This window comes from Schistocerca cancellata, chromosome 3 (assembly GCF_023864275.1).
Source record: "Schistocerca cancellata isolate TAMUIC-IGC-003103 chromosome 3, iqSchCanc2.1, whole genome shotgun sequence".
Taxonomy (NCBI): domain Eukaryota; kingdom Metazoa; phylum Arthropoda; class Insecta; order Orthoptera; family Acrididae; genus Schistocerca; species Schistocerca cancellata.
Genome location: NC_064628.1, coordinates 649,767,955 through 649,795,662, shown reverse-complemented (window position 1 = coordinate 649,795,662; position 27,708 = coordinate 649,767,955). Strand labels below are relative to the sequence as shown.

Here is a 27,708-nt window from a genome sequence, read left to right as displayed (position 1 = left end):
TATGGCATTGTTGGCCAGGAGGCACAATTTGGGGGAGTTTGGCCGCCGTATTGCAAGTCCTTTTTAGTTGACTCCACTTCGGCGACTTGCAGGTCAATGATAATGAAAACGATGATGGACACACACAGTCCCCTGCTGGGAATTGAACCTGGGCCCCCTGTGTGGTAGGCGGTAATGCTACCGCTACGCTACGAAGGTGGACATGCCATTACTTCTCTCATGTAATTCCACTGTTGTATATAAAAACTGCAAAAAACCATTACTTTATATTATATCTTAGTCTGTTTCAAATAAATAACACATAGTCTTAAGAATTTTATTCTACTATTCTGTACTACTATCTGTAACATGTGAGATCATAAATTGTGATTTTATATTGGTAGGATTGTTTGAGGATATTTATAATACACTTAAAGAGTAAATTGTAGTAAGTCAAAATACTTTATTTTTGCTATATAGTAACACATTAGAAATTAAAACGAGTCATGTCTCCATTTACTTTTCCCAAAATATGTTTCAACATCATTCATCCACATTCATATTTCAGAGAAAAAGGTACAGAATGATAGAGTTCACTTATTTTCTCTACAAAAGTAATTATTTCCAAGACCCATATCCAATACAGTTTGTATCATAGTAAACATACTTACATATACACAGTATTTAAAAATGGAAATGGAACAGCTGTCTTCAAATCATTAAAGTAAAAATATGTTGGTGAGATTTATAGGCATCTATGGTGATATGATCAATGGTAGGAAAGGTCTTTTTTAAATTGATAATAGTAATATATAATATTTACTGTCCTAGTAAGCGTATAGTAGAGACAGGAGTAAATAGCACAGTAACTTGAAGGTAAATGTTCAGCATTTGCAATGATTATTAATACTGAAGATTTATTATAAATTTTATGGCCCCTCTTACATGTAATCTCAATATTTGAGTAAAGAAACATCTTCAGATGTCATACATGTTACTCTGTGATGGATTAAGAATGTTTGTAGGTTTTTAATTATCTTGGCAACTAAAAGTAATTTTTAAGAAAGATTACATGTTAAAAAGAAGGAGAGAAAAACAACCCTGACGTAGTTCTAAAAGTAATGATCTGAGTTATAATTACTTAATTTCTGATTCTTTTCAGATTAGGATGCACTAAGGATTAAATAAAATGTTTGCACCTACAAACAGTCTCTCAGTTTCTTGATTTTCCACAATCCTATTTTCCTCAATTTAATAATTTCAGATGTTTGCTTTCAAAAATTATGTAGAGCAAAAACTGTATTGAAGTGAGATCATGAAGCTAAATTTTGGATTTTTAGGTAGTTTAGAGGACATACTAACAGCATGTTGTCATGATAAAGTAAATAATGGACAAGTACTACACTGTCTTCTGTGTATGTGAAAATTATACCAGGAATTTATTTATAACAGAAGAGGGAGGCAGAAATTATGGTTGTTTCTAGCAAATGTATTGTTGGAAAGATAAAAATTTCAGTGATGTCTGAAAATGATGCACTAGTATCATCTGTTTATCTCAAACCACAGTCAGTTTAGTATTATGAGTAGTTATTGTGACTCCAGGTGGGCATAATTTATATAACTATTAGTAGCAAAAGTGTCATTTTTACTGGGGTGATTTACAAGCAGACTTCGGGATTAAACACTAATTTAATTTTGCCTGTCCTTAAAATGACTGAGCTTAGACTCTTTTCTTGGCCAATTCGGATATAACTCCTTAATGCACAACAATAAGTCAGACATTTTGCATAAAATGTCATGCACCCTTCACATGATGGAGTGTATTCATCTCTGTTGTACTTCATGATTTTCATTTCTTTTCATTTGCCTGTAGCTACAGATAATGGAACACACTCTTTGTCTCAGTAATTTTCTTGATGTCCAAAAGTAGGAAATCATTACTTGTTTTACACTACTACCATCTTGCAAAGTATCCACATGGTACTCCACTCCTTTCCATGGTTCGAAACAAAATTACAACTTTCTTAAGTCAGCCATCAGTCTACATAATATATTATTCTAGCAAAACCCATTTAATGAGATTTTTTATTTAGTCCATTCTGATACTTGGATTTATTTTTCCTTACAATGAAAGGCAATCTGCTAATTGCCAGCATTAGCCTATTCTCAGACTTCAACATGCTATTCACATAACCCAATCGAAGAATTGCAATATCTAGATCCATCTGTCTATATAACACATTCCAATTATTGTTGCTGTAGTTACTACTCTTCTCCATTTTAAAGTATCTGAATAATCTGCCTCAAGGACCAAAACATGTTTACCAACTTCTGAGTATATTTTATCCACTTGCTTCAATAGGTTCGTTCATGAGCATACGAACTTTCTTTGCACATGCTAATTTTAGTACTACTTCACATGTTCTAAAGCATCTAATATTTGCTACAAGAAACTCAGGCATTGCAAGTAATATTGGGTATCTAATGGCAACTTTTATAATGGAAAATTCATTTAATATTTTTGTCATTGCTCTTTTTATGTATTACACTTTGTATTCATTCAGACTTTCATGCCCACTTCTTGATGTATTGCCTGGTGGTGTCTGTTTTTGTTCTTTGGGCAATTGCTGTTTCACTGACAATTTGATGTTTCATTCAGCACAATTGGTTGACACTCAAAGGTTTGTCCTCTATTATTTGTAGTCAACTTGGCATACTTTTTCTTCAGTTCTACCAGCATACCAACAACAACAATCTATGAAGTTTACAAATTCCTTTGTAAAGATTTATTCCTTTTTAAATGAACATCTGTACTTCCGTTTATAGAAATATGCAAAGAGATCTAACCATTTCTTTGATAAGATTTTTCTTTTTTAAACTGCTTTTACATATCTGTAGATATTTCTATGTTACTGACAGCTCTGTACAGCTGCAGTTTAATGTATGCAAGACTTAAATTTTATTATACTCCTTATTATATTTGTACCCCCTGGAAGCTGACTGATTTGATTGGAAATTAAATCTTATGCATGATAATAGTTTACACATTTCCTTTACAAAACAGGGAAATATTTCCGATGACAAGCCAGTATACCATATGGAATATTCTATAGTTAATTTAAGTGTGCTATACAGAATTCAATTCATCTGCTTTAATAAACAGATTCAGTTGTGGCTATTTTTATGTGCCTTAGTTCTACAAAAATCTGTTAGTAGTGTTGTAGAATTGCAGTGTTGTTTCACCCATAAATCTCAAACAACAAACTCTTCTCCAACTAGATATATATGAACTTCAGTCATAGCAGCATGACTCAAAATGCATGCTGCTCTCTACAGTTTTTAGTGGACCTTGTAGACCCCACTGTAATGCCCATATTTACAAAATTACAGTCATCCAGTATTTTTACTATAACTGGTATGTAATGTTTAGTAGTCTCCCTCCCAGATCTTAAAATCTTTTTGGCCTATTTACTGTCTATGATAATTGCAACTTATTACTGTATGCTATTTTTCAGTCAATGGCATATAAATGAAAACACTAACTCTCATGAAATTACTCCATCTTTGTATCACCTATTAATTAATTGTCAAGGAACATGTATGTCAGCATAAAAGAAGGGCCTTGCATGGTTAAGCTAGAGTGAAGTAAAAATGATTAATCATCTTATAACCAAGAAACACATGGTGAAAAGAATGTATGGAGAGCAAATATTAGTACGAGAATGGTCATGAAGGGACACTCTTTTGGAGGAAACAGCAGAAAGTTGAATTACCCAAATTAAAAATACTGATTGGAAAGTACAGATATTCTTTTATCATTCAGTGTAGTGTTCTACATTCTCAATGTTTTTGTTCTGTAATTTTGTTTCACTCATATAGATTTCATTTTCTAGCATTTTCTTGTTCAATTCTCGGATACATAAATGAAGTCTTTTGAGGTTTGCTATAATTGTTGTATGGTGTATATAGTTTTATTGTATTCACACCATTTCTTCTATTTCTTTTGTTAGTTACAGTTTCTACAATTTCTTTTAATATTCAGCTACTTATCAACCCTTTCTTAACTGTTAAACATGTTGGCTGATCATTTGTTGGGAACAGTTAATTGTTTTTCAGGTTATTGCAATGAAATACATTGTAATCCTTAAAAACAATATTTAAAAAAATAACAATTTCTATTAAATTTTTTTGTGGAATACATAATAGAAGAAGAGGGAAATTGAGATCACCACTGAAATTGTCTCTTTTTGAATGTATGAATCCTGTGTTACTTCCATAATTTTTTCTGTTAAAGTAATGCTCCTGTTATAAACTTATGTTTTTGTTAGTTGAACTAATGATTGAATATTTTCCATTGCTTTCCCTTAGAAGTCTTCACTGAACAGCTATATGTTTGTCAACTGATTTGATATGTGAAACCACTAAATAATATATTGCATGTAAAAAAAAAAATAATAAAAAAAAATTAAGCAGAAAATTACAAACAAAAACATTTTGGGTGACCACTCACCAGTAGCTAATTGATGAATTGCACACAGAAACATGTTACAGCACAGACACATTACTAGCTACTGAGCTCTTATAGGAGGTGTGTACTGAAACTAGAAAATAAGCAGTAACTCAAAAGCTACAAAAGTTCTATGCTGTCTCTTTCTATGTGCAGTGCATCAGTTATCTGTTGGTAAGTGGTTATTGTTACAGATTTTTGTTTGTTGTTACTATCCTTGAATTTATGGTACTATATTTTGCCAATTTTCTTAGTGCTAGACATTTTTCAACAAGAGTGTTTTCCATATCTGTCCCATATACACTACAGTCGAGTTATTCCTTTATGAGTCAGACACTGTGCTTAAGTGGAATCTAAAGTATGATACTGAAATGTATTTGTGGCCAATGGTTATCCAATTATACTACTGGTTTTATCATGGAAGATTTGAAAACAGCAGCATTTATTTCTTATGTGAAGTATTGATAGTTAAATTCACTGTATTACCAAGATGCAGAAAAATAACATTGTACAGTTATTGATTTTGGAGGCATAAGAATTATATTACTAATAGCTCTAGAGAACCCGCAAGTAAAATCATGAAAATCTGGGGCCATAAAGTTTTAATACAGGCTTCCAAGAGATTTCAGAATCTCGTTACAAAAACATATGTGCCTGATATGTATTATTATCAATGTATTTCAGGAAATACAAACTCTTACTGTATAAAGCACTTGCTCTTTCAAGTACATCATCTACTGTAAAAATAAATTTTGCCTTTACACAGTTTTAAAACCGATCTTCCACACTCTCCATAAATGTTCAGTATAAGACTGACTTTGTGCATATCACAAGAAGCTAAAATTTATGTGTGACAAACACTATCAATAAAACATGGCAGCTGCAAATAGTAGCTATTTACAGTACACTGTTTACACAATGTCCATTAACTTATATTAACCAACTCTGAATGATATAACTATATTAAGTAAATACAGTTATGCTTATTATTTACAAACTGAGCTTACTTACTCTCTCTGAAAATTGTTTACAACAATGCTTAGATTTATATAATTATATACAAATTCTGCATGGCAGATAGATATCATTAATCACAGGTATGGAAAATACACTATAGATTCATATACTACAGTATTTATAGGCACAGATGAGGCAATCTCTAAAAAGTCAAGAAAAAGTCATTACAATGTATAATACCAGGATCCAACAATGAACAATTTCATTTATTGGTTACTCAGTGATGCTGCACATGTCTATCAATGCCTTTAACATTCAATAAATAATGTTATATTTGTGTAATCTTTTAAAAAGCTCTTTTACTTTTTAATCAAAATAAAATGGAAGAAGTTTTCATAGATTCTCATATCCTTACAGCTTAACGAGTATATTAACAGTCACAAGAATAAATAACAGCAATTTCTAGTAACTTATATTTACACTTCAGGCAATCTTCTTGCCAGAGTTAAATAAAACTCATACATTTTGCAGTTAAGAGATTTATTTTTCTGCAGTGTGTCATCTGCAACAACAAATTTCAATACACATTTTTAATCTGATCCACATTCTCAAAAAATTTTCTCTCCTTCAATAGTTACTCCTTTGTGGGAGATTAGGCCAGCTTCAAATTACTTATTGCTCTAAGAATGGTCAGTAGTTCAAGCAAACAATTAATTGTGGTTTGTGTTCCAAGCATTCACAAAAAAAAAAAAAAAAGACAGGCAAACAAGTTAGCAAATAATACTGTATCAAAAGATCTATTAAAGAGAGTGGAACCTGACAGTAGATGGGAGAAAAACTTTGATAGTATTTGTTTATTGTATTAAGGTAATACACGCTTCTCGCAAGTGATGAATCAAATGTTATGAGCATCCAAGTGCAAGATCTCAGTGATGACCCTATCTAAGCATTGTTTTTCTCAAAGCTGCATTTGCTATGTATAAAGATGCACTGATGTTTACAGAAGTAGTAAACTACTATGGCATATATTGAGATGTATTTCACTTAATTTTACCATTTTAGAATGCAAGACATAGCTGGCATCAACCACAGTGACTGATAAATATGAATCCACCTGATGAAAACAATGAGGAAAATGCAGTCACTTTGTTTCCATGATGCAGTCATTGGTTTAAAAATGCATTTATAAATTAAAAAGGGGGTACCAAATGGTCAAATGATTAATAATAAGTGAGAATTCCAGTGATATAATAGGTTGTAAAATTTTTCAAGATTTATGTTAGTAGTTTGTTGTTTTAGCAGTATTCAGGTAGGAATATCTAAAAAAAATTGGAACTGTTCTCATCTGTGATATATTTCTTTGAACTGATGCATTTCTAAAAACTGAAAAATTAATAAAACATTTTACATAAATGGACAAAAATAGATTTTTTACTTTCAATTTAAAATTCTCCAACTAGTTAGAAGTTGGTTAATTGGAAGGAACTGTCCTGTTGCTATCTGACATCAGATTCATGTATAAAGTATTGACTGGTAAGTGTTCCAATTAAAAATTAAAAATACCATTGTCATTCTCAAAATGTAATAAAGTATTGTGCATCACAAATATTGATCCCAGCACTTAATTATCACACACAGTTATTCCCATTCTAGTGCAGCATCATTTCCTTGATGGTGGAAAAGGCATCTGAATAAACAGACGAGCTTTCAGTGTCAAGCTGTGTTCCAGCAGTGAAATTATTTGGTCATTTTGTAGCATTATTACAGCTAACAAAATGAAGTAAACTAGACGCTCATAATGCTATACATATTTAGTAACAACTATTTCATTCAGACACTTGCTGCTTTCTGTGATGGAATAATGGCCCTAAGCGAATGGAAAAAAACTTTGCTGTAATGATAATAATAGTTGCTTTTTCATGTTATAAATTACACTACTGAATCATGAGACTGTGAAACTATGTAGTCACGCCAAGAGACGAATCTGTTATTGGCTACTTTATATTTCTAAATATTAGCTTACAATATGAAACTGGTAAATTTGACCCGCAAATTCCATTACATCCTAATCATTGTAACAATTTTTATTATTTTTCATCATATTTAGTTTATAATGTGATAAGAGTCTTAAAATAGCTGTAGGCATAACTTTTTATACTAAATGTCTAATAATGATCTGGAACTCATGGGAGTTGAACGATGGAGAGAAATTTAATTAACACATCAGGATTCAATACTTAAAACATAAGAATTAGCTGCAGAGTAATGGTTAAAAAAATTATGAATTACAAAAAATTTCCTGTTGGGATATATTTTATGCCTACAAACAAGAGGTTCTACAAAGACAGACTGAATATCTATAAAAACATTTTATCTTTACGAGAAGTCAGATTACAGCATATTTCTGAATCTTTTCATCAACAATCTTTACATAACACTTTTACCATATGTTCTGCATTAGTGGAAAAGTATTTGTGCCCTATACCAGCAAAGTTCTGAACACAGATGCCAACAATGAATTCAATGCACTTATACATACTATGAAACAATTATCATGAGGAACTTACAATCTGAAATTTATAAAAATTTGTGTTACTTGCATCAGAGCACACATAGAGCCCTTTTGGAATTTTCTGTGACATCACTTACTGTTTTTCAGTTTGAATTATGAAGGTATTTTTGTTGTTGCTGACTGATTATCCCAGTGGCTGTGACATAATTATATAATTACCATATATTAATTATTTTTATCTATAATGATGAAGGCATGAAGTCAGAGATTCTGTATTCCATCACTCTTAAAAAGAAAGGGTTCCTTCCAAGTAGCTTAATTTAATTTCAGTTTTGTACTCTCATCACACACGTCAGTGATACAGAAAAGAATGTACTCACTATAGCTGCTTTAATTGTCTTTTGTAATGCTATTAATTTCAACCCACTGACTTTCCCTGCTTGTAAAATATGAGCTGTGAAACATGATATTGATCTGAAGATGTAAAACGTAAGATTATGATGACAGTTTACAGAAACTGTTTGGAAAATTTGAACTTTAACAGCAATAATATGTTCAAAAAGTTCCAAATTTTTAAATATTATCTATTATCTATTATATTTGACTAGTCTGTAATGACCATTCAAATTTTGCTGGTTTTGAAATTATAGTCAGTTAGCTATAACATACTGTTTCATTAAAATATTTTTCTCTAAACTGCATATCATTATGAATATTTCAGTATTTCCTGACTGTAGCTTTCAGAGTAGTCTGTAGCATGAAAGAGTTGGCAAAAACAGTTTGAAAGTATTAACCACTGAAGGAATGATTACTGGAATTTAATGCTCCAAAAAATCAATAAGAAAACCAAACATCACAAAATAATATTATCCAGGTTCTAAATCTGAGTGATCTGGAATTAGTTCAGCAGTTTAAATCTGAAAGTACAAGTGATATAGTGTGTATATACAACAACTACAAGCAGACAGTTGGGATAAGGTATATTTTGTCACAACACAAATATAAATGTTTAAAAATGATAAAACTGAATTTAAAATAAAGAAAATAATTAACCTATTAAGAACAAGTTGTTACTGCATGATAAATAATTTTTATAATAAGAAAGTGGTTCAAAATGGTTTCTTGCTGATCTTCAGACTCATACATCTCAAGTTGAGAAAGAAGTTATGATTCAACATGAAAATAGTGTCTTAAACAGTCTATAACAATTTAGACAAGCCAAAAAAATTTTATTCATGAGTATTTTACAGCAGAATCAACTGAATAGTAGCTTCTATCTATAAGGAAAACTATCACCAAGGAGAAACTGCAATGAAATATAAGCAGAAATATCATCACAAACTGAAACAGTAACAGCAGCAACATCAGGCACACACAGATGCTCAGAACAAATAATACCTTTTGGAATAATGTGTCCCTTCATTTTGCAAAACAATGAAATGGATATGTCAACTGAGACTAAACACAGATAAGTATGGAAAACTGTCTACGTTATAGAAAATGGAGACAGAGGACGATTGAAAAGAGGTAAATAGACAATCAGATGTAATTTGAAAACTTGAAACATAAGAAGCAGAAGTGAGGGCAATGGGCAAGTTAGAGATAAGGGAAAGGTGAACCTAAAATAGATGGACAGATATGGTAAAAAAGGAAAGCAATAAATAAAAAGAAGCAGAGGAACAAAGTATGGCCTTGAAACAGTTAATCAAATGAAATATACTCGACAAAGAGCAGAAAATTGAAAGTAAATGAAAAACTATGGCTGTGATAGAGTCATGAGAGGGTTGGCAGAAAAATAATGTAGGGATGGTGCTGGTGAGAGAGGAGCATGTGAGTTGTGTGAATGAATGATTAAAATTTGCTGACATAAATGTAATATTAAGGAAAAGATACGTGCAGTAAAGTTCCCATACACCAAGTTCAGAAATGCTGGTTTGTAAGAAATTAATTTCTTAAGTGATGAAATGGAGGTCAAGGTCATGATTATTTAGTTGCTAACTATGTTTTGCAACAGAGTATTGGGTTATATCACTATTGACTCTCTCTATATTTCTGTCTATCCTCAAGAAAAGAGTAGTGCTCTTCATGCTTACATTAAACGTTGAGCATTAAGCAATTATAGTGATCCTGGGATGAAATCACAAACATATAATTTATACTAGTAACACTGAGTTCTCTGGTGATGAACACATTCTTCAGTACAAAAGCTGAGGCCTTATCTCTGCTTTACTATTTATAAAAATTGTAATGTTCTTTCCAACACCAGAAATTTCAGATGTAAAAATTCATCTCCAAAACTTCAATGAAGAAAAGTACCTAGTGACACTCCTCTCCCCCTTTTTCATTAATGTTAAGTTTTTTTTCTAAATTCATCCTTTCATGTGTTTATTTTTCATATTTTATTTATTTAATTTTATTTAATTTAAAATCTGTGAAGTTACTAGCAACAGAGAAAAGAGGAAGTTCTGGTTCCAGAAGAATAAACATTAAACGCAAAGGCATATAAACTGAAAATGGGCAACAGTGTGGAAAAATATAATGATCAAGAAGATCATCAACATCAATAGTTGAGATAATCAACAATCAGTGTCACTGTGGCCATGATGGCATGCAACTGGGTGTTTATATTGTTGTGTGAATGAATGTATGACTTCCTCTAGAAAAGGAGCCAGAGATTCAAAGCTAATTAACTCTGTCTTCTGTTTCTTATGTCTAAGTGTCATACATCAGTCTGCTATAGGTGAGTGGTTGCCTCTTCCTGATTTTATGTATTGTTCCATCCATGAATTTCCACTATTGCTAAAGAACAATAAGAAGTAGAAAAGAAGGCAGAAGCAAAAGCGGATTGTAAAACCACAACAGGTAATCGAATGCAGTATAACTCTTCATGCACATCTCTCACATTCTAATAATAGAGGATTAAGCAAAATTTCTTTTCTACTGCTTTCTTTATTTTCTTACTGAATCCGTAACTGCAATTCAAATTTCTCTACCCGGGGCTTACTTATTTCTTAACTGCCATGCTACATATTATTATGATTTTTATAGTAATTCTATTTCTTTGTGTTGTAATGCTTGTGATATAACTGTGTATACATCAGTTTTGTTATTTTGTGAAGTAATTAATGAACATGTTGTACAACACATAACAGCATAGTAATTTATCTTCAAACATAGTTATGGCACGGGTTTTTTTTTCTTTTTTTTTTCAACCACTGGAATAATACAGTGTTAGATCAATGTAGTTTTAACTGGGATTTTGAAAACAAATATTGATTATGGAAAAACAGCACCACTGTATTAATGAAATGTATGCCATTTTCAGTATTCCACAGAAATAAATGACTTTGGTAGCTTTTTCCTCTTGACACACAACATGTACATCCACTGAAGAGTTTTCAACATCAAGTTGCTTCACATAGTCACAGAGTGACACACAATTTGCATTATGTAATGGTCATCCAAAAGGACTGGCTGTATGCTCAACATGATGCCACTTCTGAGATAAAAGTATGTTACATTACAAAATTCATTTCACTTTATGTGTAATTTCATGTACAATTTGCTATATAAGTTGTATGGGATGAACTCTTATATTGTGGTAAACTCTGTCTCGTAGAATTTTCTATATTACATTCATGCAAAGATATGGTAAAAGTAGGATAAGATGGTGCTGATACTTGTAGTGTTTCTTAAAAGTGATATGTCACTTTCACCTTGTTACTCTTTAACCAACTAACAATAATGAGTTAATTAGACATAACTTAGTTATATAAAGAGTAATATCAAACCAGGATAGTTATCGTAACATGCAAGGAAGCACAAGATATCTGTTCCCAAGTGGAAACTGGGCCATTGTGTCCAGAATGAGTGGGTATTTAATTCTTACGAGTTGTCAGAGCTGAATTAAACTGTTTTATCTTTGGAAAACAACACACTGAATCTTATTCAAAAGCATTTATCAGGCATAGCTAGCCTGTAAAGTTTTCAACTCGCTGGATCTTTAGATAGCTGTGCCCATGTGAAGAGAATTTTTGTTTGAAGTTTTCTTTAATTCCAATATTCACAGAGCATTTCAACAAAAACATTTCATCCCGTAATGTAACACTACTTTAACAATTATCTTGAACAAAACATCATAAGAAACAGCAGGCTTTAAAGTAAAAAAAGATTAAGTTCATGTCATACAAACTGTGGCCCAATTAGTCCATGCTTCCTTACTTACTGACAACTACTGTAACAATGTTGTTACTTGCAGTCTTTCAAAAAACAACAAGCAGAAGTAAATCTCATCAAGGTAAAAATTTGGAAGAGGTTCCAAACTGAAAAAAAAAGGGTGAAAAGAAACTTTATATTTCACTGAACTGCAAAAAATAAGAAGTAACATGGAGAGTAACTTGTGGTTTGCACATGAATGTTCAAATCATCTTCCCGAACCTCTTGTGTTACATTATGCCTGATGAATCAATGAAAACTTGCCTAGTTTTCAAAGTGATATTCTAAATATTGCACAAGCAAGTGCTGCTCATCTATATAGGCATCAAGTTAGTGCCATTTTACCCTACTATTACCTAAATTTAAATTCACTGATAGACTGATTGTTATTGCATGTATCTCTATTACTAATTTCTTTCAGTTAGAAGTGTTATAAATATCATGGTCAAGTTAGAATGGTGATTAATCCTGCAATATTAATATTGGAATTAAAAGGTCTATTAAGTACTATTACAATTTTATATCTAAATCTTTGTGCAAATGGTACATTTTTGTAACAGCTATACTGACAACCAGGCACTTGTAAACACACTTGACAATCAGTCTATCAGAAAGCTAATGCAATTTTAACAATAGATGTATGTATATGTATTTAAAAAATATAAAAATGCTATCTGAAGTCTCATCTCACTAAAATGGAATCAAATACTGTATAATGGTAAAAGTTAATGGAGCACTCCAGTCACTTAAAACACTGCATTTTTGTCAATCACTGTCCAGTGGAATTTCATTTTATTTACACATCACACATCACGGGAAAGGACAAAAACTGTCTGAAATTCAATCCTAAAAGAAGAGTAGTTGAATAACAAAAATGTCTCACAAGATAATCGCTGTGGTGATAAAAATAGCTGTAGTGCCCCACAGCTGGGCTCACCGTTGCTAGACTTCATCTTCAACAGACCGAAGTGGAATCTGCTGCTTCTGTGCAACAGCATTGAGGACGTATACTAACTGGTCAAGCTTCTTCTCCATCACACATAACTGGTCAAATGGAAACAAAGTATGTAATTTTTCAAGACACAAAAAATTATCTATACAAAGTACTGCAATTAAATAGCAAATAATGAAATCACTGAACTGTCCTATCTGAGGCATTGTGCTAATGATAGTTTTATAACCCTGGCATAATGCCTAAATGTAGGCTACATGACATAGTCATGAATTCAGCATAAAGAGCATGTAGTAAAAAATTGAATATACCAGTCTACACAATGCACAATGTTCCACAATTTGCTATTAGGTGCTTTTAGGGAAAGACTAAGTAAATAAGGTTATATGATGTATCAAGTGCACAGAAACGGTCCATTACCATACTACAAGGGATACAAAATTGTTTCATGTTTTAACTCTCTCATTAAAATGGATCATTCTAACAAAAACAGGTTACTGGAATAACCACTGTTTTCTCTGTATGAACTTTACCTTGACAGTTATCACACACACATTCAGAAATATTAAGTCTACAATACAATTTTGTCAGATCCTCTGCAGTCATGTCTTCCCCTGAATCTACAAGGGTTTTATAAACAAGACCCCTTATGTAGTTTTACATTATGTGCTTGTCTAGCTTAAGTGTGGCAGACGAGTTTGTGAGACAGGGAAGTGGGCCAAATTTGGAATGAACCTGGGGGGCAGTGGGTATGGTATAACAGGCAGATTAGTGTATTTTTTAGTAGTTTTCCATGCATTTAAGCAACTGCTTGGCTGGTTGTTAACTCCATCATAGAAAACATGATATGCATAAACTTAAAATATGATAACAATGAAAACAAAATTTACACAATTCAAAGGCAGATAATAAAAATGACTTCCCTCCCTTAGTTTAAGTGATGAGTGCTGTATCTAGACACAAAGTTAGAATAGAAATAAAGTTGCCAAAATCATAAAAACAGGCCCTGTATGATGTGATAGAAGATAGACAAAATAGACTTCTTCTGTAGTTCTACAAGAAAAAGTCCAGTGGAGTCAAATGTTGGGAACTTTTGGTCTACCTGGACCTATCAATCTTTTCACAAATGTTGCATTCAGGCAGACTCCAAATGTTGCATTCAGATGGCCTCTGATGGGAAATACAAACATAAGGTGATACAAGAACAACATCAGATGATCATGAGGATAACATGTAGGAAAACTGTGCAAGAATAGACAGTAGCACAAGAATTAAAAGTAGATGTCAATTTTGTTTTCTTTGAAACAATTAAATAAACTGTCTCCATTCATATGTTTACATGTAATATTTTATTTAACTCCCCACCACACCACTAAAACTGTTGTAGTTGTAAAACACCCTGTATATTATTTTGACAATATTATGACAAGGACGGACTGCTATTCATCATATAGTGGAGATGCTGAGTTGCAGACACACAGAACAAAAGCACTGCTAAAAAAGTAAGCTTTTGGCCAGAAGGCCTTCTTCGCAATTCGACAACATACGCACACTCACTCATGCAAATGCTACTCATACACACGTGACTACTATCTCTGATGCTGAGACCAGACTGTAAGCAACAGTGCACTATGGGGAAAGCAATCTGGTGGTGGGGGATAAGAAGGAGGGGCAAGGGCAGGGAGGGGGATGGATAGGAGGATAGTGATAGGGGACAGCAAAGTGCTGCTTGTGTTGTGGAAGCATATAGAGAAGAGGTGGGGGGAGTGTAGGGCAGCTAGGTGCAGCCATGACATTAGATGGAGGGCAAAGGGGGAAAGGGGAAAGGTTGCGGAAAAGGAAAGAAGTTAAAGGAATATGGGTGCATTGGTGGAATAGAAGGCTGTGTAGTGCTGTAGTGGAGATAGGGAAGAGGATAAGTGGGTGAAGGACAATGACTAAGGAAGGTTGAGGCCAGGAATGTTATGGGAACATAGAATATTTGCAGGGAGAGTTCCCACCTACACAATTCAGAAAAGCTGGTGTTAGTAGGAAAGATCCTCTTGGCCTCAATCTTCATTAGTCACTGTCCTTCACCCACCTATCCCCTTTCCTATTCCCATTCTAGCACTACACATCTTTCTATCCCACAAATACACCCACAGTCTTTTTACTTCTCTCCTTTTCTCCTGACTCGCAGCTGTATGGTCCCATGAGCAGCACTTCACTATCCTCCACTCCTACCCGACTATCCTTCGGCATCCCCCCCCCCCCCCCCCCCCCCCACACTGCTTCTCCCAACATGCACTGTTGCTCACAGCCTGGCCTTGAAAGCCAGAGACAGTGGTCATATGTATATATTAGTAATGTTCGCTTGAATGTGTCTGCATATGTCACTGAATTCCAAAGGCCTTTTGGCCAATATATTACTATATATTACTCATTTAGCAGTCTTTTCATTGTGTCTGTCTGTGACTTAACATCTCCACTATATGGTGAATAGCAATCCATCCTTTTCATAATAATGCCATTATTCCATTCCATATATTCCACTGTACACTACTTTCCTTAACACATTGAAAAACATTGGTTTTCCTGCCAGAAATTACAGTATTCTTCAGGAGTTTAAAGATTTTATCAAAATAGCTACTGGTACTTGGAAAGTTTTATGTATTAAAGAAGGAATAGAATCTTATCAGAGCAAAACTATTTCTTCGCCTATTTCAAGGATGTTAGAACTTAATAGATCAGTTTGGATGAACTATAGAGAGATCAAGTCTGTCTGATTCATTGTCAGGCCTTAAGATATTTGACAAATTTTCTTGTAAACAATCCACAAGACAAATTTTATCTGTCCATCCAGAGACAATATTACTGCAAGATCAAAAGGTATTTAGCAAGATTAATGATGTTGTATTTCCTAATTATATTCATGCTAATGTGCCTTCGCATGTTGCTCGAGGTGCTCTGAATTGTTATGCTTCAAATGTTTTTGCATGGGGAATGCAAAGGTTCTGTTTAAGTATAAAATAAAAATGAAAGCATAAATTGAAAAATATAATTTACATGCCCTTCATTTTCTGTTACTGTTAATGATACTGCGTAAGATTTCCGATATCATTGGTTTTTACTAAGATGGGAAATGCTTATTTCTTGGGTCTATAATTCCACTGTATTTCATGATGTCACAGGAAATTCTGGCGCAAAAATTAGAAAATGTGCTCTTAACCACTAGACCACTGACTCATTTACCTTCACACTGCACGAGGAGAGTGCTAAAGTGACAATGGAACTTTAACTATAGTTTTTTTGAAACTACTGAATGTTGGCACACACGTCAAAATAGATGTTCATTTGTTTGCATGCTTCTCTCATCCTACAAAATTTCTTCCATACCAGAGAGCAACATATGTCAGTAAAGTAAACAGATTGCATTTGTTGCCTGTTACCGTGATATGTTGACTTGCCTTGTTACCAGCTGTATCCTCTTAGTCAGAGACATTTTAGTAGCATTCGAGGACCATGCTCACAGACAGGTAACCTTATGTGATCTGAGCAAAGCCTTTGACTGTGTTGACCACTCACTTTTGCTCTCTAAACTTGAGCACTATGGAATATGTGATAAAAGTTTAAAACTCATCAAATCATATCTCAATAAAAGGAAACAGGTGGTGAGTTCAGGAAGTCATCTGTCAAACACACTCGAGGTTCAACACACTATGCGCAGGGATCTAAAGTGGGGATCACTTCTCTTCCTTGTACACATAAATGACTTACTAGAAAATATAGATGTAAAGACATATTTGTATGCAGATGATACAACTTTTCTACCTGTAAACCATGTATTTGATAACCTTGTAAGTGGTATGAAATTGGCAAAAGAAAATGCAACATCATGGTTTAATGCAAATGGTCTACTATTAAATGAGGAAAAGACCCAGAATATGTGGTTCCGTCTATCAAAGACTACAAAAATAAAAAAAAAAACCAAAGGCAAGGTTTTTAGGTATCATACTTGACAACAGTTTAACATGGAACTCTCATGTTGATCACATAATGGTTAGGTTGTCAAGAGTTACATATTTGTTGAAGAGACTGATGTGTTGTGCGACATTTGAGTATGTAAGGATGGTGTACTTTACCTTTTTTCAATCTGTGTTAAGGTATGGGTTAATACTCTGGGGAAACAGCAGAAAAATAAATGAAATTATGGTGATCCAGAAGAAAGCACTCAGAGTAATAGCTCAGGTAGATAATAGAACACATTGTAAACCATTGTTCATAAAATATAGAATTTTAACAGTTATTAATTTATATATTCTTGACAGTGTTAACAACATACTTGCTGAACTACCAAATTTAAGTGTAACAAATTGAAGGCATGACTACTATACAAGAACCTGTACTTCTCTGCTGTTGCCACAAAATAGATTAGCTAAAACTAACAATAGTCATAAGTATATGGCAATTAAAATATATAACAAATTGTCTAAGAATGCCTCAATCAAGCCTGACAAATTAGTTAAAGAAAATGTACACAACTTCTTGTTAACTAATCCATTCTATTCATTAGAAGAATTTTTAGAAATGCCCAATATCAACTTAAATATGTAAAAATTTATTTTGTACATTTAATAGGTTAAGTGAACTGACAATGATTATTGGATGTAATAATGCTGAATGACCAATAAAGAATCTGAATCTGTGTGATATTGTGCTTGCTGCATGCTGTGTACACCAAAGACAGACGAATAAATTACAGAAAAATACATGTATACAAAGCTGCTTCTATATTGTACCATTCCTCCAAGGTGTTTAACTTTTCTGGTCAGTCAATGTATTGACGAATCAATATTTTATAATTAAGCAGTGTAGCCCCTCCAAAGAAATATGATCAACATGCACGAGGAGACGAGGTGCATCACATTCATTCTATGATTTCAGTCTTATTTCTGTGTCTTTCTCAAAAAATAATCATGGTTGTGGTAAGGCTTATTATGATAGTTGTGGATTTCACTAATGCATCCTTTTAGTACAAATCTCCAAGGACTCTTTGAAAAATGTTTTGTTTCTTGAAGCTCAGGATTAAAACGATACTTTCATAACTTCTATGTTTTGTGCAATTTAAAATCTCAGCTTGAAAGTAATGTGATGTTTTCAATAATAACTGATTTCCTTCATTTAAATGCACAAATTCCAGTAAAATCATCTACACTCTGAACAGGTAAGGGTGACTAGCACTCTTAACAACAACATACAGCAACTGATGCAAACTACTTGATGGCACAGCCTACTAGAAACACAGTGTATGACAGGAAAATAGTACAAGTTATTAAAAAGTATCATGATTAAATATTTGAAAGGACTTTAACAGCCACTCTGTGATTTGTTCTTCCTCAGGACTTTGTAAATGGGCATTCATCTTTTGTTTATGTCAACACATATATCTAAGTTTTACCATAAGGAGAAAAAATATGCTGTTGACTTAAGAGAGCACTGACCACACATTCTGATCTTGGTTTCGCTTTTCGTGAAGAGTATGCAGCAACTCTCATTTTCTTGTATAGAAAACTGCATGTTTGAAGTAGTCAGATTAATATGAATACCTGCTGTTCAACACGGTAAAGCCGTGCTCCTATTGTCATGGGTTTCACATTGCCACATCGATCAATTCCAGCCAAGTAACTGCCTGGTTTTCCAAGTGTCTGGTCTAATCTCCTCTGTAGTTCCTGTAACAGAAGCAAATGAAATTATTATTTTATTCTCATACCTGTTCTAAAAGCAATTTTTTTCTTTTCTTTAAAAAATATAAGGAAATAACAAACAATAAATTGTTCTGGCACTGGCTGAATCAATGTACATTTTAAGTATTATTAATAAAAGACAAAGATGGGATTTATGCTCTGGGAAAAGTGCAAATCACTGTTTAGCTGACAAAATAATTAGACCTAAGCACTGAATTCTGAAATTTTTGAACCACAGCTTTTCTTTCATGGTAGGAAAGAGATGTAGGTGATGTAGAGGGTCACCAAAGAGCTGGAGAGCTCTGATGCTTACGGTTCCCTGAAGAATCACTATATCAAGAGCTCACCCAAGATCTGAGTCAGAGGGGAGAGGGAGAGCGGCAATTTTTATTGGTTTCATAGTGGAACGGAGGGCGAAAAGGTTATAAAATTTCATAATACATGGCTCCAGGTACACCACTTGTTACTTGGCAGTATCCATTATGAGAGATCAGGATGCTTTGGATCATTGTTAACTATGCAGTCACTGGTCATCTTTTCTTCTTCTTGATATCTTTCTGCTTATGCAGGCCATTCACATCATATTTTCTACACACCAAAACTGTTTAAGAACTATGTTTGGAAAAGTCAAACAATGGAAAGCCCAGGATGAAATAACAACAATGAAATTGCTACTCATCACACAGAAGAGACACTGAGGTGTGGATAGGCACAATGAAAAAGATTGTTAAACATTTAAGCTTCCAGACATAAAGGCCATTCAACCAAAATAGAAAGCACACATGCATTCTTACAAGTACAACTTACTCATATATGACCACTGTCTCTGGCCTCTGGGGTAAAGAAAAACACATACACTGTCGCTAGTGATAGAGAACAAATTCTCTTTTGTAATAAAGGCTGTCAGATATTGCAATGGCACAAAAAGGAATCCAACAAAAGTTTAACAGAAAGATGGAATGGTTGGTCAGTATTTAGCTTCATGAGGAAATTCCAGTACTACATCTTGTCCCAACAACAAGAGGGTCACTCTTACCATGGGAGTGAGTGAACTGTCCATCTTTTCTAACCTTCTCCAACCTATCTCTCTTTCCTATAAAATGAAAGAATTAATAGTTCTAAAAGCTAGGACAGTTTTTTGTACTTTCATCTCTGTCTGTTGACTGTTCTGGGATTTTATCTCCTGAAGGAGATACTGGCTACCCACCCAGTATACTTCAAACAATGGAAAATCCAGTATAGAATGTAACAATTCTATGAAATGTGTGGTTGCTACTCATCACATAGTGGAGATCCTGAGGCACAGATAGGCACAAGAAGAAGACTGTCAGAAAGTGAGCTTTCGGCCAACAAGGCCTTCATCGAAAATATACAAAACACCAACTCTCTCTCTCTCTCTCTCTCTCTCTCTCTCTCTCTCTCTCTCTCTCTCTCACACACACACACACACACACACACACACACACACACACACACACAAATGCATGCACGCGCAAATGCAACTCGCACACATATGACTACAGTCTACGGCTGCTGAAGCCAGGCTGCGAATAGCAGTGTGTGATGGGAGAGGAAACCAGGTGGTGGGGGTAAGGAGGAGGCTGGGGTGATGAACTGGAGGGATGGGATAGCAGAAGAGAGGCAGGAGATGGTCAAGTGCTGCTTATGGGGAAGTACAGGGACAAGCAGCTAAATGCAGTCAGGAGGTTAGACAGAGGATTAAGAGGGGGGGGGGGGAGGAGGGAGTGGGAAAGGAGAGAAGTAAGAAGATTGAGGGTGTATTGTTGGAATAGAGGCCTGTGCAGGGCTGGAATGGGAATGGGGAAGGGTCTAGACATGTAAGACACTAACAAAGGTTGAGGCTAGAAGTGTTACGGGAACATAGGATATATTGTAGAGACAGTTCCTACCTGCACAATTCATAAAAGCTGGTGTTGGTGGGAAGGATGATGATGGCACAGGCTGTGGAATGAAGAACATCATGTTGGACAGTGTGCTCAGTCAATGGGTGGTCCAGCTCTTTCTTGGCCACAGTTTGTTGATGGTCATTCTTGCCGATAGACATATTGTTTGTTGAGATGCCCACATAAAATGCAGCACAGTAGTTGCAGCTTAGCTTTTAGATCACGCGACTGGTTTCACTGGTAGCACTCCCTTTGATGGGATAGGTGATGCTTGTGACCAAAATGGAGAAAGGTGGTGGTGGGAGGCTGTATGGGACAGGTCTTGCACCTAGGTCATGAGCCAAGGGCCATGAAGCAAGGGTTGGGAGCAGGCATTTTGTAGGGATGGACAAGGATGTTGTGTAGCTTTAGCGGTTGATGGAATACCACCATGAGAGGTGTGGGAAGGATAGTGGGTACAACATTCCTCATTTCAGGGCACGAAAAGAGCTAGTCAAAATCCTGGTGGAGAATGCGATCAGTTGCTCCAGTCTTGGGTGGTACTGGGTCCAAGGGGAATGTTCCTGTGCAGCCAGATGGTAGGACTTTGGGAGGTGCTGGGTGAATGGAGAGATAAGGATAGAGACTTCTGTTTTTGTACGAGGTAGGTAGGGTAATCACAGTCTGTGAAGGCCTGTTGGTATGGACTGGGTGACACTTCAAAGTGGTGGTATCCAGTGAAGCGAATGGTGGAGAAGGCACTGAGGTTCTGGAGGAATGTGGATAGGATGTCCTCACCCTTGATTCAGATCATAAAGATGTCATCAATGAATCTGATCAAGACGAGTGGTTTGCTATTCTGGGTGTTTAAGAAGGATTCCTCTAGATGGCTTTGCATTGGATAGTGCCATGTGGGTGCCCACAGTTGTACCATGGATTTGCTTGCAGGTAAAGCCATCAAAGGAGAAATAATTGTTGGCGAGCATATAGCTGGTCATGGTGACTAGGAAGGAGGTTGTTAGTTTGGATCTGTCTGCCATTGGGCAACAGTGGTAAGGCCATGGGCATTAGGGATGTTCATGTAAATGGAGGTGACATCGATAGTGATAGGCAGGGTACCATGTGGTAAAGGAACAGGAACTGTGCAGAGTCAGTGGAGGAAATGGTCAGTATATTTTATACGGGAGGGTAGGTTGTGTGTCATAGGCTGAAGGTGTTGGTCTACGAGAGCAGAAATTCTCTCAGTGGGGTCACAATAACTGTCTACAATTGGGTGTCCTGGTTGTTTGGCTTTGTGGACTTCAGGAAGCATGTAGAGGGTAGGAATGCAGTGAGTCGTATGGGTGAGGAGAGAGATGGACTCTGGGGAGAGGTTATGGGATGAGCCTAATGATTTGAGGAGAGACTGGAGATCTTGCTTGATTTCTGGAATGGAGTCACTGTGGCATGGTTTATACTTATGCCGATCTGACAGCTGGAGTCCTGCCAGATAATCCTTGTGGTTCAAAACAACAGTGGTGGAGCCTTTGTGAGCATGTCAGATTATAAGGTTGCGATCAGCTTTTAAGTGGAGGATTGAAGTTCTTTCTGTGCATGTAAGGTTAGCTTGCATATTGAGGGATTTGGGGAATGATGGTGAAGCAAGGTTCAAGGTTAACAAATTCTGGAGAGTTAACAGGGGGTCATTTGGGGGCAGTGGGGGTAGATCACAGTTAGATGGAGGAGTGAACTGAATCAGGCAGGGTTCAACATTGGTCTCTGGTTGAGTCTCATTGATAGGGTTGTCAGCAAAAAAGTGTTTCAGTTGTAGGGACTGGGAGAAGAAGAGAAGGTCTTTAACAATTTCTGCATGATTGAATCTTGCAGTGGGCAAAAGGTGCAATATATCCTACATTCTCGTAACCCTCCTGGCCTCCACCTTCATTAGTCATTGTCCTTACCCATCTAGCCCCTTCCATGTTCCCATACCAGCACTACACAGCCCTCTGTTCCATCAACACACTCTCAATATTTTTACTTCTCTCCTTTTTGGCTATCCCTTCCCCTCCCCACCCTCTGTCTAGCTTCCCAACTGCACCTAGCTGCCTACCCTTTTCCACCTCACCCCTGTATGCTCCCACAAGCAGCATTTTACTGTCCCCCACTCCTACCTTGCTGACTTCCCCCTCCCTGCCCCAGCCTTGTCCTTGCCCCCACCACCTGGTTGCCTCTACCATAAGTGCTGGTGCTCACTGTCTGGCTTCAGAGGCCAGAGACTGTGGTCATGTGTGTGTGAGTTGTGTTTGTGTGAGTGTGTTTGTGTATGTTGTCTATTTTCAATGAAGGCGTCAGTGGCCGAAAGCTCACTTCAGTCTTCTTCTTGTGCCTATCTGCAACTCAGCAACTCTGCTATAAGATGACTAGCAACTGTCCTTTTCATAATATTGTTACACCCCGTATACCTGTAATTTTATAGTTTTCTCAAGTGAATGTTACTTTTATTTAAACAGCCATAATAAGAATTTGTTCATTTAAGAGAAAATACTGAACATTTCACAAATATGTTACACATACCTTTATGCGCACCATCATGTTGAGATGCCCTTGGCTGTACTGTTCTATGACATCACGAACATCATATGGTTTCCGTGCTTGCTGGAATTTCCTTCTAGCAACAAAGTATTTTATCTTTCGTATTGCTCTTATTGCATTACGGTGTGCCTCAGTTAACCTGCAACATTTTTAAAAAATAAATACTTAAAAATGGTAGATACACATTATAATTATTGCCACACTCAATATTATGAATTGCTACTGTTAAAGAAGGTTGTATACATGGAAGAACCCTGGAGATACTAAAAGGTATCAGATAGATTATATAATGGTAAGACAGAGATTTAGGAACCAGGTTTTAAATTGTAAGACATTTCCAGGGGCAGATGTGGTCTCTGACCACAATCTATTGGTTATGACCTGTAGATTAAAACTGAAGAAACTGCAAAAAGGTGGGAATTTAAGGAGATGGGACCTGGATAAACTGAAAGAACCAGAGGTTGTACAGAGTTTCAGGGAGAGCATAAGGGAACAATTGACAGGAATGGGGGAAAGAAATACAGTAGAAGAAGAATGGGTAGCTTTGAGGGATTAAGTAGTGAAGGCAGCAGAGGATCAAGTAGGTAAAAAGACGAGGGCTAGTAGAAATCCTTGGGTAACAGAAGAAATATTGAATTTAATTGATGAAAGGAGAAAATATAAAAATGCAGTAAATGAAGCAGGCAAAAAGGAATACAAACGTCTCAAAAATGAGATCGACAGGAAGTGCAAAATGGCTAAGCAGGGATGGCTAGAGGACAAATGTAAGGATGTAGAGGCTTATCTCACTAGGGGTAAGACAGATACTGCCTACAGGAAAATTAAAGAGACCTTTGGAGATAAGAGAACCATTTGCATGAACATCAAGAGCTCAGATGGAAACCCAGTTCTAAGCAAAGAAGGGAAAGCAGAAAGGTGGAAGGAGTATATAGAGGGTCTATACAAGGGTGATGTACTTGAGGACAATATTATGGAAATGGAAGAGGATGTAGATGAAGATGAAATGGGAGATACGATACTGCGTGAAGAGTTTGACAGAGCACTGAAAGACCTGAGTCGAAACAAGGCCCCCAGAGTAGACAACATTCCATTGGAACTACTGACGGCCTTGGGAGAGCCAGTCCTGACAAAACTCTATCATCTGGTGAGCAAGATGTATGAAACAGGTGAGGTACCCTCTGACTTCAGGAAGAATATAATTATTCCAATCCCAAAGAAAGCGGGTGTTGACAGATGTGAAAATTACCGAACAAACAGTTTAATAAGCCACAGCTGCAAAATACTAACTCGAATTCTTTACAGACGAATGGAAAAACTAGTAGAAGCTGACCTCGGGGAAGATCAGTTTGGATTCCATAGAAATATTGGAACACGTGAGGCAATACTGACCTTACGACTTATCTTAGAAGAAAGATTAAGGAAAGGCAAACCTACATTTCTAGCATTTGTAGACTTGGAGAAGGCTTTTGACAATGTTGACTGGAATACTCTCTTTCAAATTCTAAAGGTGGCAGGGGTAAAATACAGGGAGCGAAAGGCTATTTACAATTTGTACAGGAAGCAGATGGCAGTTATAAGAGTCGAGGGACATGAAAGAGAAGCAGTGGTTGGGAAGGGAGTAAGACAGGGTTGTAGCCTCTCCCCGATGTTATTCAATCTGTATATTGAGCAAGCAGTAAAGGAAACAAAAGAAAAATTTGGAGTAGGTATTAAAATCCATGGAGAAGAAATAAAAACTTTGAGGTTCGCCGATGACATTGTAATTCTGTCAGAGACAGCAAAGGACTTGGAAGAGCAGCTGAACGGAATGGATGGTGTCTTGAAAGGAGGATATAAGATGAACATCAACAAAAGCAAAACGAGGATAATGGAATGTAGTCGAATTAAGTCGGGTGATGTTGAGGGTATTAGATTAGGAAATGAGACACTTAAAGTAGTAAAGGAGTTTTGCTATTTGGGGAGCAAAATAACTGATGATAGTCGAAGTAGAGAGGATATAAAATGTAGACTGGCAATGGCAAGGAAAGCGTTTCTGAAGAAGAGAAATTTGTTAACATCGAGTATAGATTTAAGTGTCAGGAAGTCATTTCTGAAAGTATTTGTATGGAGTGTAGCCATGTATGGAAGTGAAACATGGACGGTAAATACACTCCTGGAAATTGAAATAAGAACACCGTGAATTCATTGTCCCAGGAAGGGGAAACTTTATTGACACATTCCTGGGGTCAGATACATCACATGATCACACTGACAGAACCACAGGCACATAGACACAGGCAACAGAGCATGCACAATGTCGGCACTAGTACAGTGTATATCCACCTTTCGCAGCAATGCAGGCTGCTATTCTCCCATGGAGACGATCGTAGAGATGCTGGATGTAGTCCTGTGGAACGGCTTGCCATGTCATTTCCACCTGGCGCCTCAGTTGGACCAGCGTTCGTGCTGGACGTGCAGACCGCGTGAGACGACGCTTCATCCAGTCCCAAACATGCTCAATGGGGGACAGATCCAGAGATCTTGCTGGCCAGGGTAGTTGACTTACACCTTCTAGATCACGTTGGGTGGCACGGGATACATGCGGACGTGCATTGTCCTGTTGGAACAGCAAGTTCCCTTTCTGGTCTAGGAATGGTAGAACGATGGGTTCGATGACGGTTTGGATGTACCGTGCACTATTCAGTGTCCCCTCGATGATCACCAGTGGTGTACGGCCAGTGTAGGAGATCGCTCCCCACACCTTGATGCCGGGTGTTGGCCCTGTGTGCCTCGGTCGTATGCAGTCCTGATTGTGGCGCTCACCTGCACGGCGCCAAACACGCATACGACCATCATTGGCACCAAGGCAGATGCGACTCTCATCGCTGAAGACGACACGTCTCCATTCGTCCCTCCATTCACGCCTGTCGCGACACCACTGGAGGCGGGCTGCACGATGTTGGGGTGTGAGCGGAAGATGGCCTAACGGTGTGCGGGACCGTAGCCCAGCTTCATGGAGACGGTTGCGAATGGTCCTCGCTGATACCCCAGGAGCAACAGTGTCCCTAATTTGCTGGGAAGTGGCGGTGCGGTCCCCTACGGCACTGCGTAGGATCCTACGGTCTTGGCGTGCATCCGTGCGTCGCTGCGGTCCGGTCCCAGGTCGACGGGCACGTGCACCTTCCGCCGACCACTGGCGACAACATCGATGTACTGTGGAGACCTCACGCCCCACGTGTTGAGCAATTCGGCGGTACGTCCACCCGGCCTCCCGCATGCCCACTATATGCCCTCGCTCAAAGTCCGTCAACTGCACATACGGTTCACGTCCACGCTGTCGCGGCATGCTACCAGTGTTAAAGACTGCGATGGAGCTCCGTATGCTACGGCAAACTGGCTGACACTGACGGCGGCGGTGCACAAATGCTGCGCAGCTAGCGCCATTCAACGGCCAACACCGTGGTTCCTGGTGTGTCCGCTGTGCCGTGCGTGTGATCATTGCTTGTACAGCCCTCTCGCAGTGTCCGGAGCAAGTATGGTGGGTCTGACACACCGGTGTCAATGTGTTCTTTTTTCCATTTCCAAGAGTGTAGTTTGGACAAGAAGAGAATAGAAGCTTCCGAAATGTGGTGCTACAGAAGAATGCTGAAGATTAGATGGGTAGATCACATAACTAATGAGGAAGTATTGAATAGGATTGGGGAGAAGAGAAGTTTGTGGCACAACTTGACCAGAAGAAGGGATCGGTTGGTAGGACATGTTCTGAGGCATCAAGGGATCACCAATTTAGTATTGGAGGGCAGCGTGGAGGGTAAAAATCATAGAGGGAGACCAAGAGATGAATACACTAAGCAGATTCAGAAGGATGTAGGTTGCAGTAGGTACTGGGAGATGAAGAAACTTGCACAGGATAGAGTAGCATGGAGAGCTGCATCAAACCAGTCTCAGGACTGAAGACCACAACAACAACAACAACTGTTAAATACCACCTTCTTTATATTCTGGGACTGAGAAATGTATGCTGCTCAGCCACTTTGGATATTTCAAAGGTTTCTACTGCCATGCAAAGCTTAGGACCTAACAGTGCAGTTCTAATTATTTTAATGAATTTGACTTTAGAAAAACTTGGTATACTATGTATACAGACAGCAAACCATGAGGAAATGAGCGAACATGCAAACTGTTCAATGTGGTAAGTCTTGTCTGTTTTTCATTAAAAATTTCTTTGCTAGGTGTTTATTTTCATTTTTGTTAATAAATGATATCTTTTCTTTGCAGTCCATGAAACTGTAGTGTGGTAAAATGCTGTGAGAGCTGATAAAATTGTTTTTTTTTTTTTTTTTTTTTTTTTCTGGGCACAAAATAAATCTCGACACCAATTCATGAAGTAGTATCAGACCATCCTACAGCAGTCTTTTTATGTAATATGG

General features: G+C 36.7%; 1 protein-coding gene across 1 annotated transcript in view; it reads right to left on the bottom strand.

Annotated features, from left to right (window-relative positions):
* Positions 1-422: 422 nt before the first annotated feature.
* LOC126176485 (potassium voltage-gated channel subfamily KQT member 1-like) overlaps positions 423-27,708 on the bottom strand; it is a 302,329-nt gene continuing 275,043 nt past the window's right edge. Inside the window, exons 10-12 of the mRNA XM_049923639.1 lie at positions 23,282-23,438; positions 18,708-18,830; positions 423-13,214 (exon numbers count right to left, since the gene is read on the bottom strand). Coding sequence (XP_049779596.1) covers positions 13,113-13,214; positions 18,708-18,830; positions 23,282-23,438 — 382 coding nt within the window. The 3' untranslated portion in view covers positions 423-13,112. The remainder of the gene's footprint in view (positions 13,215-18,707; positions 18,831-23,281; positions 23,439-27,708) is intronic.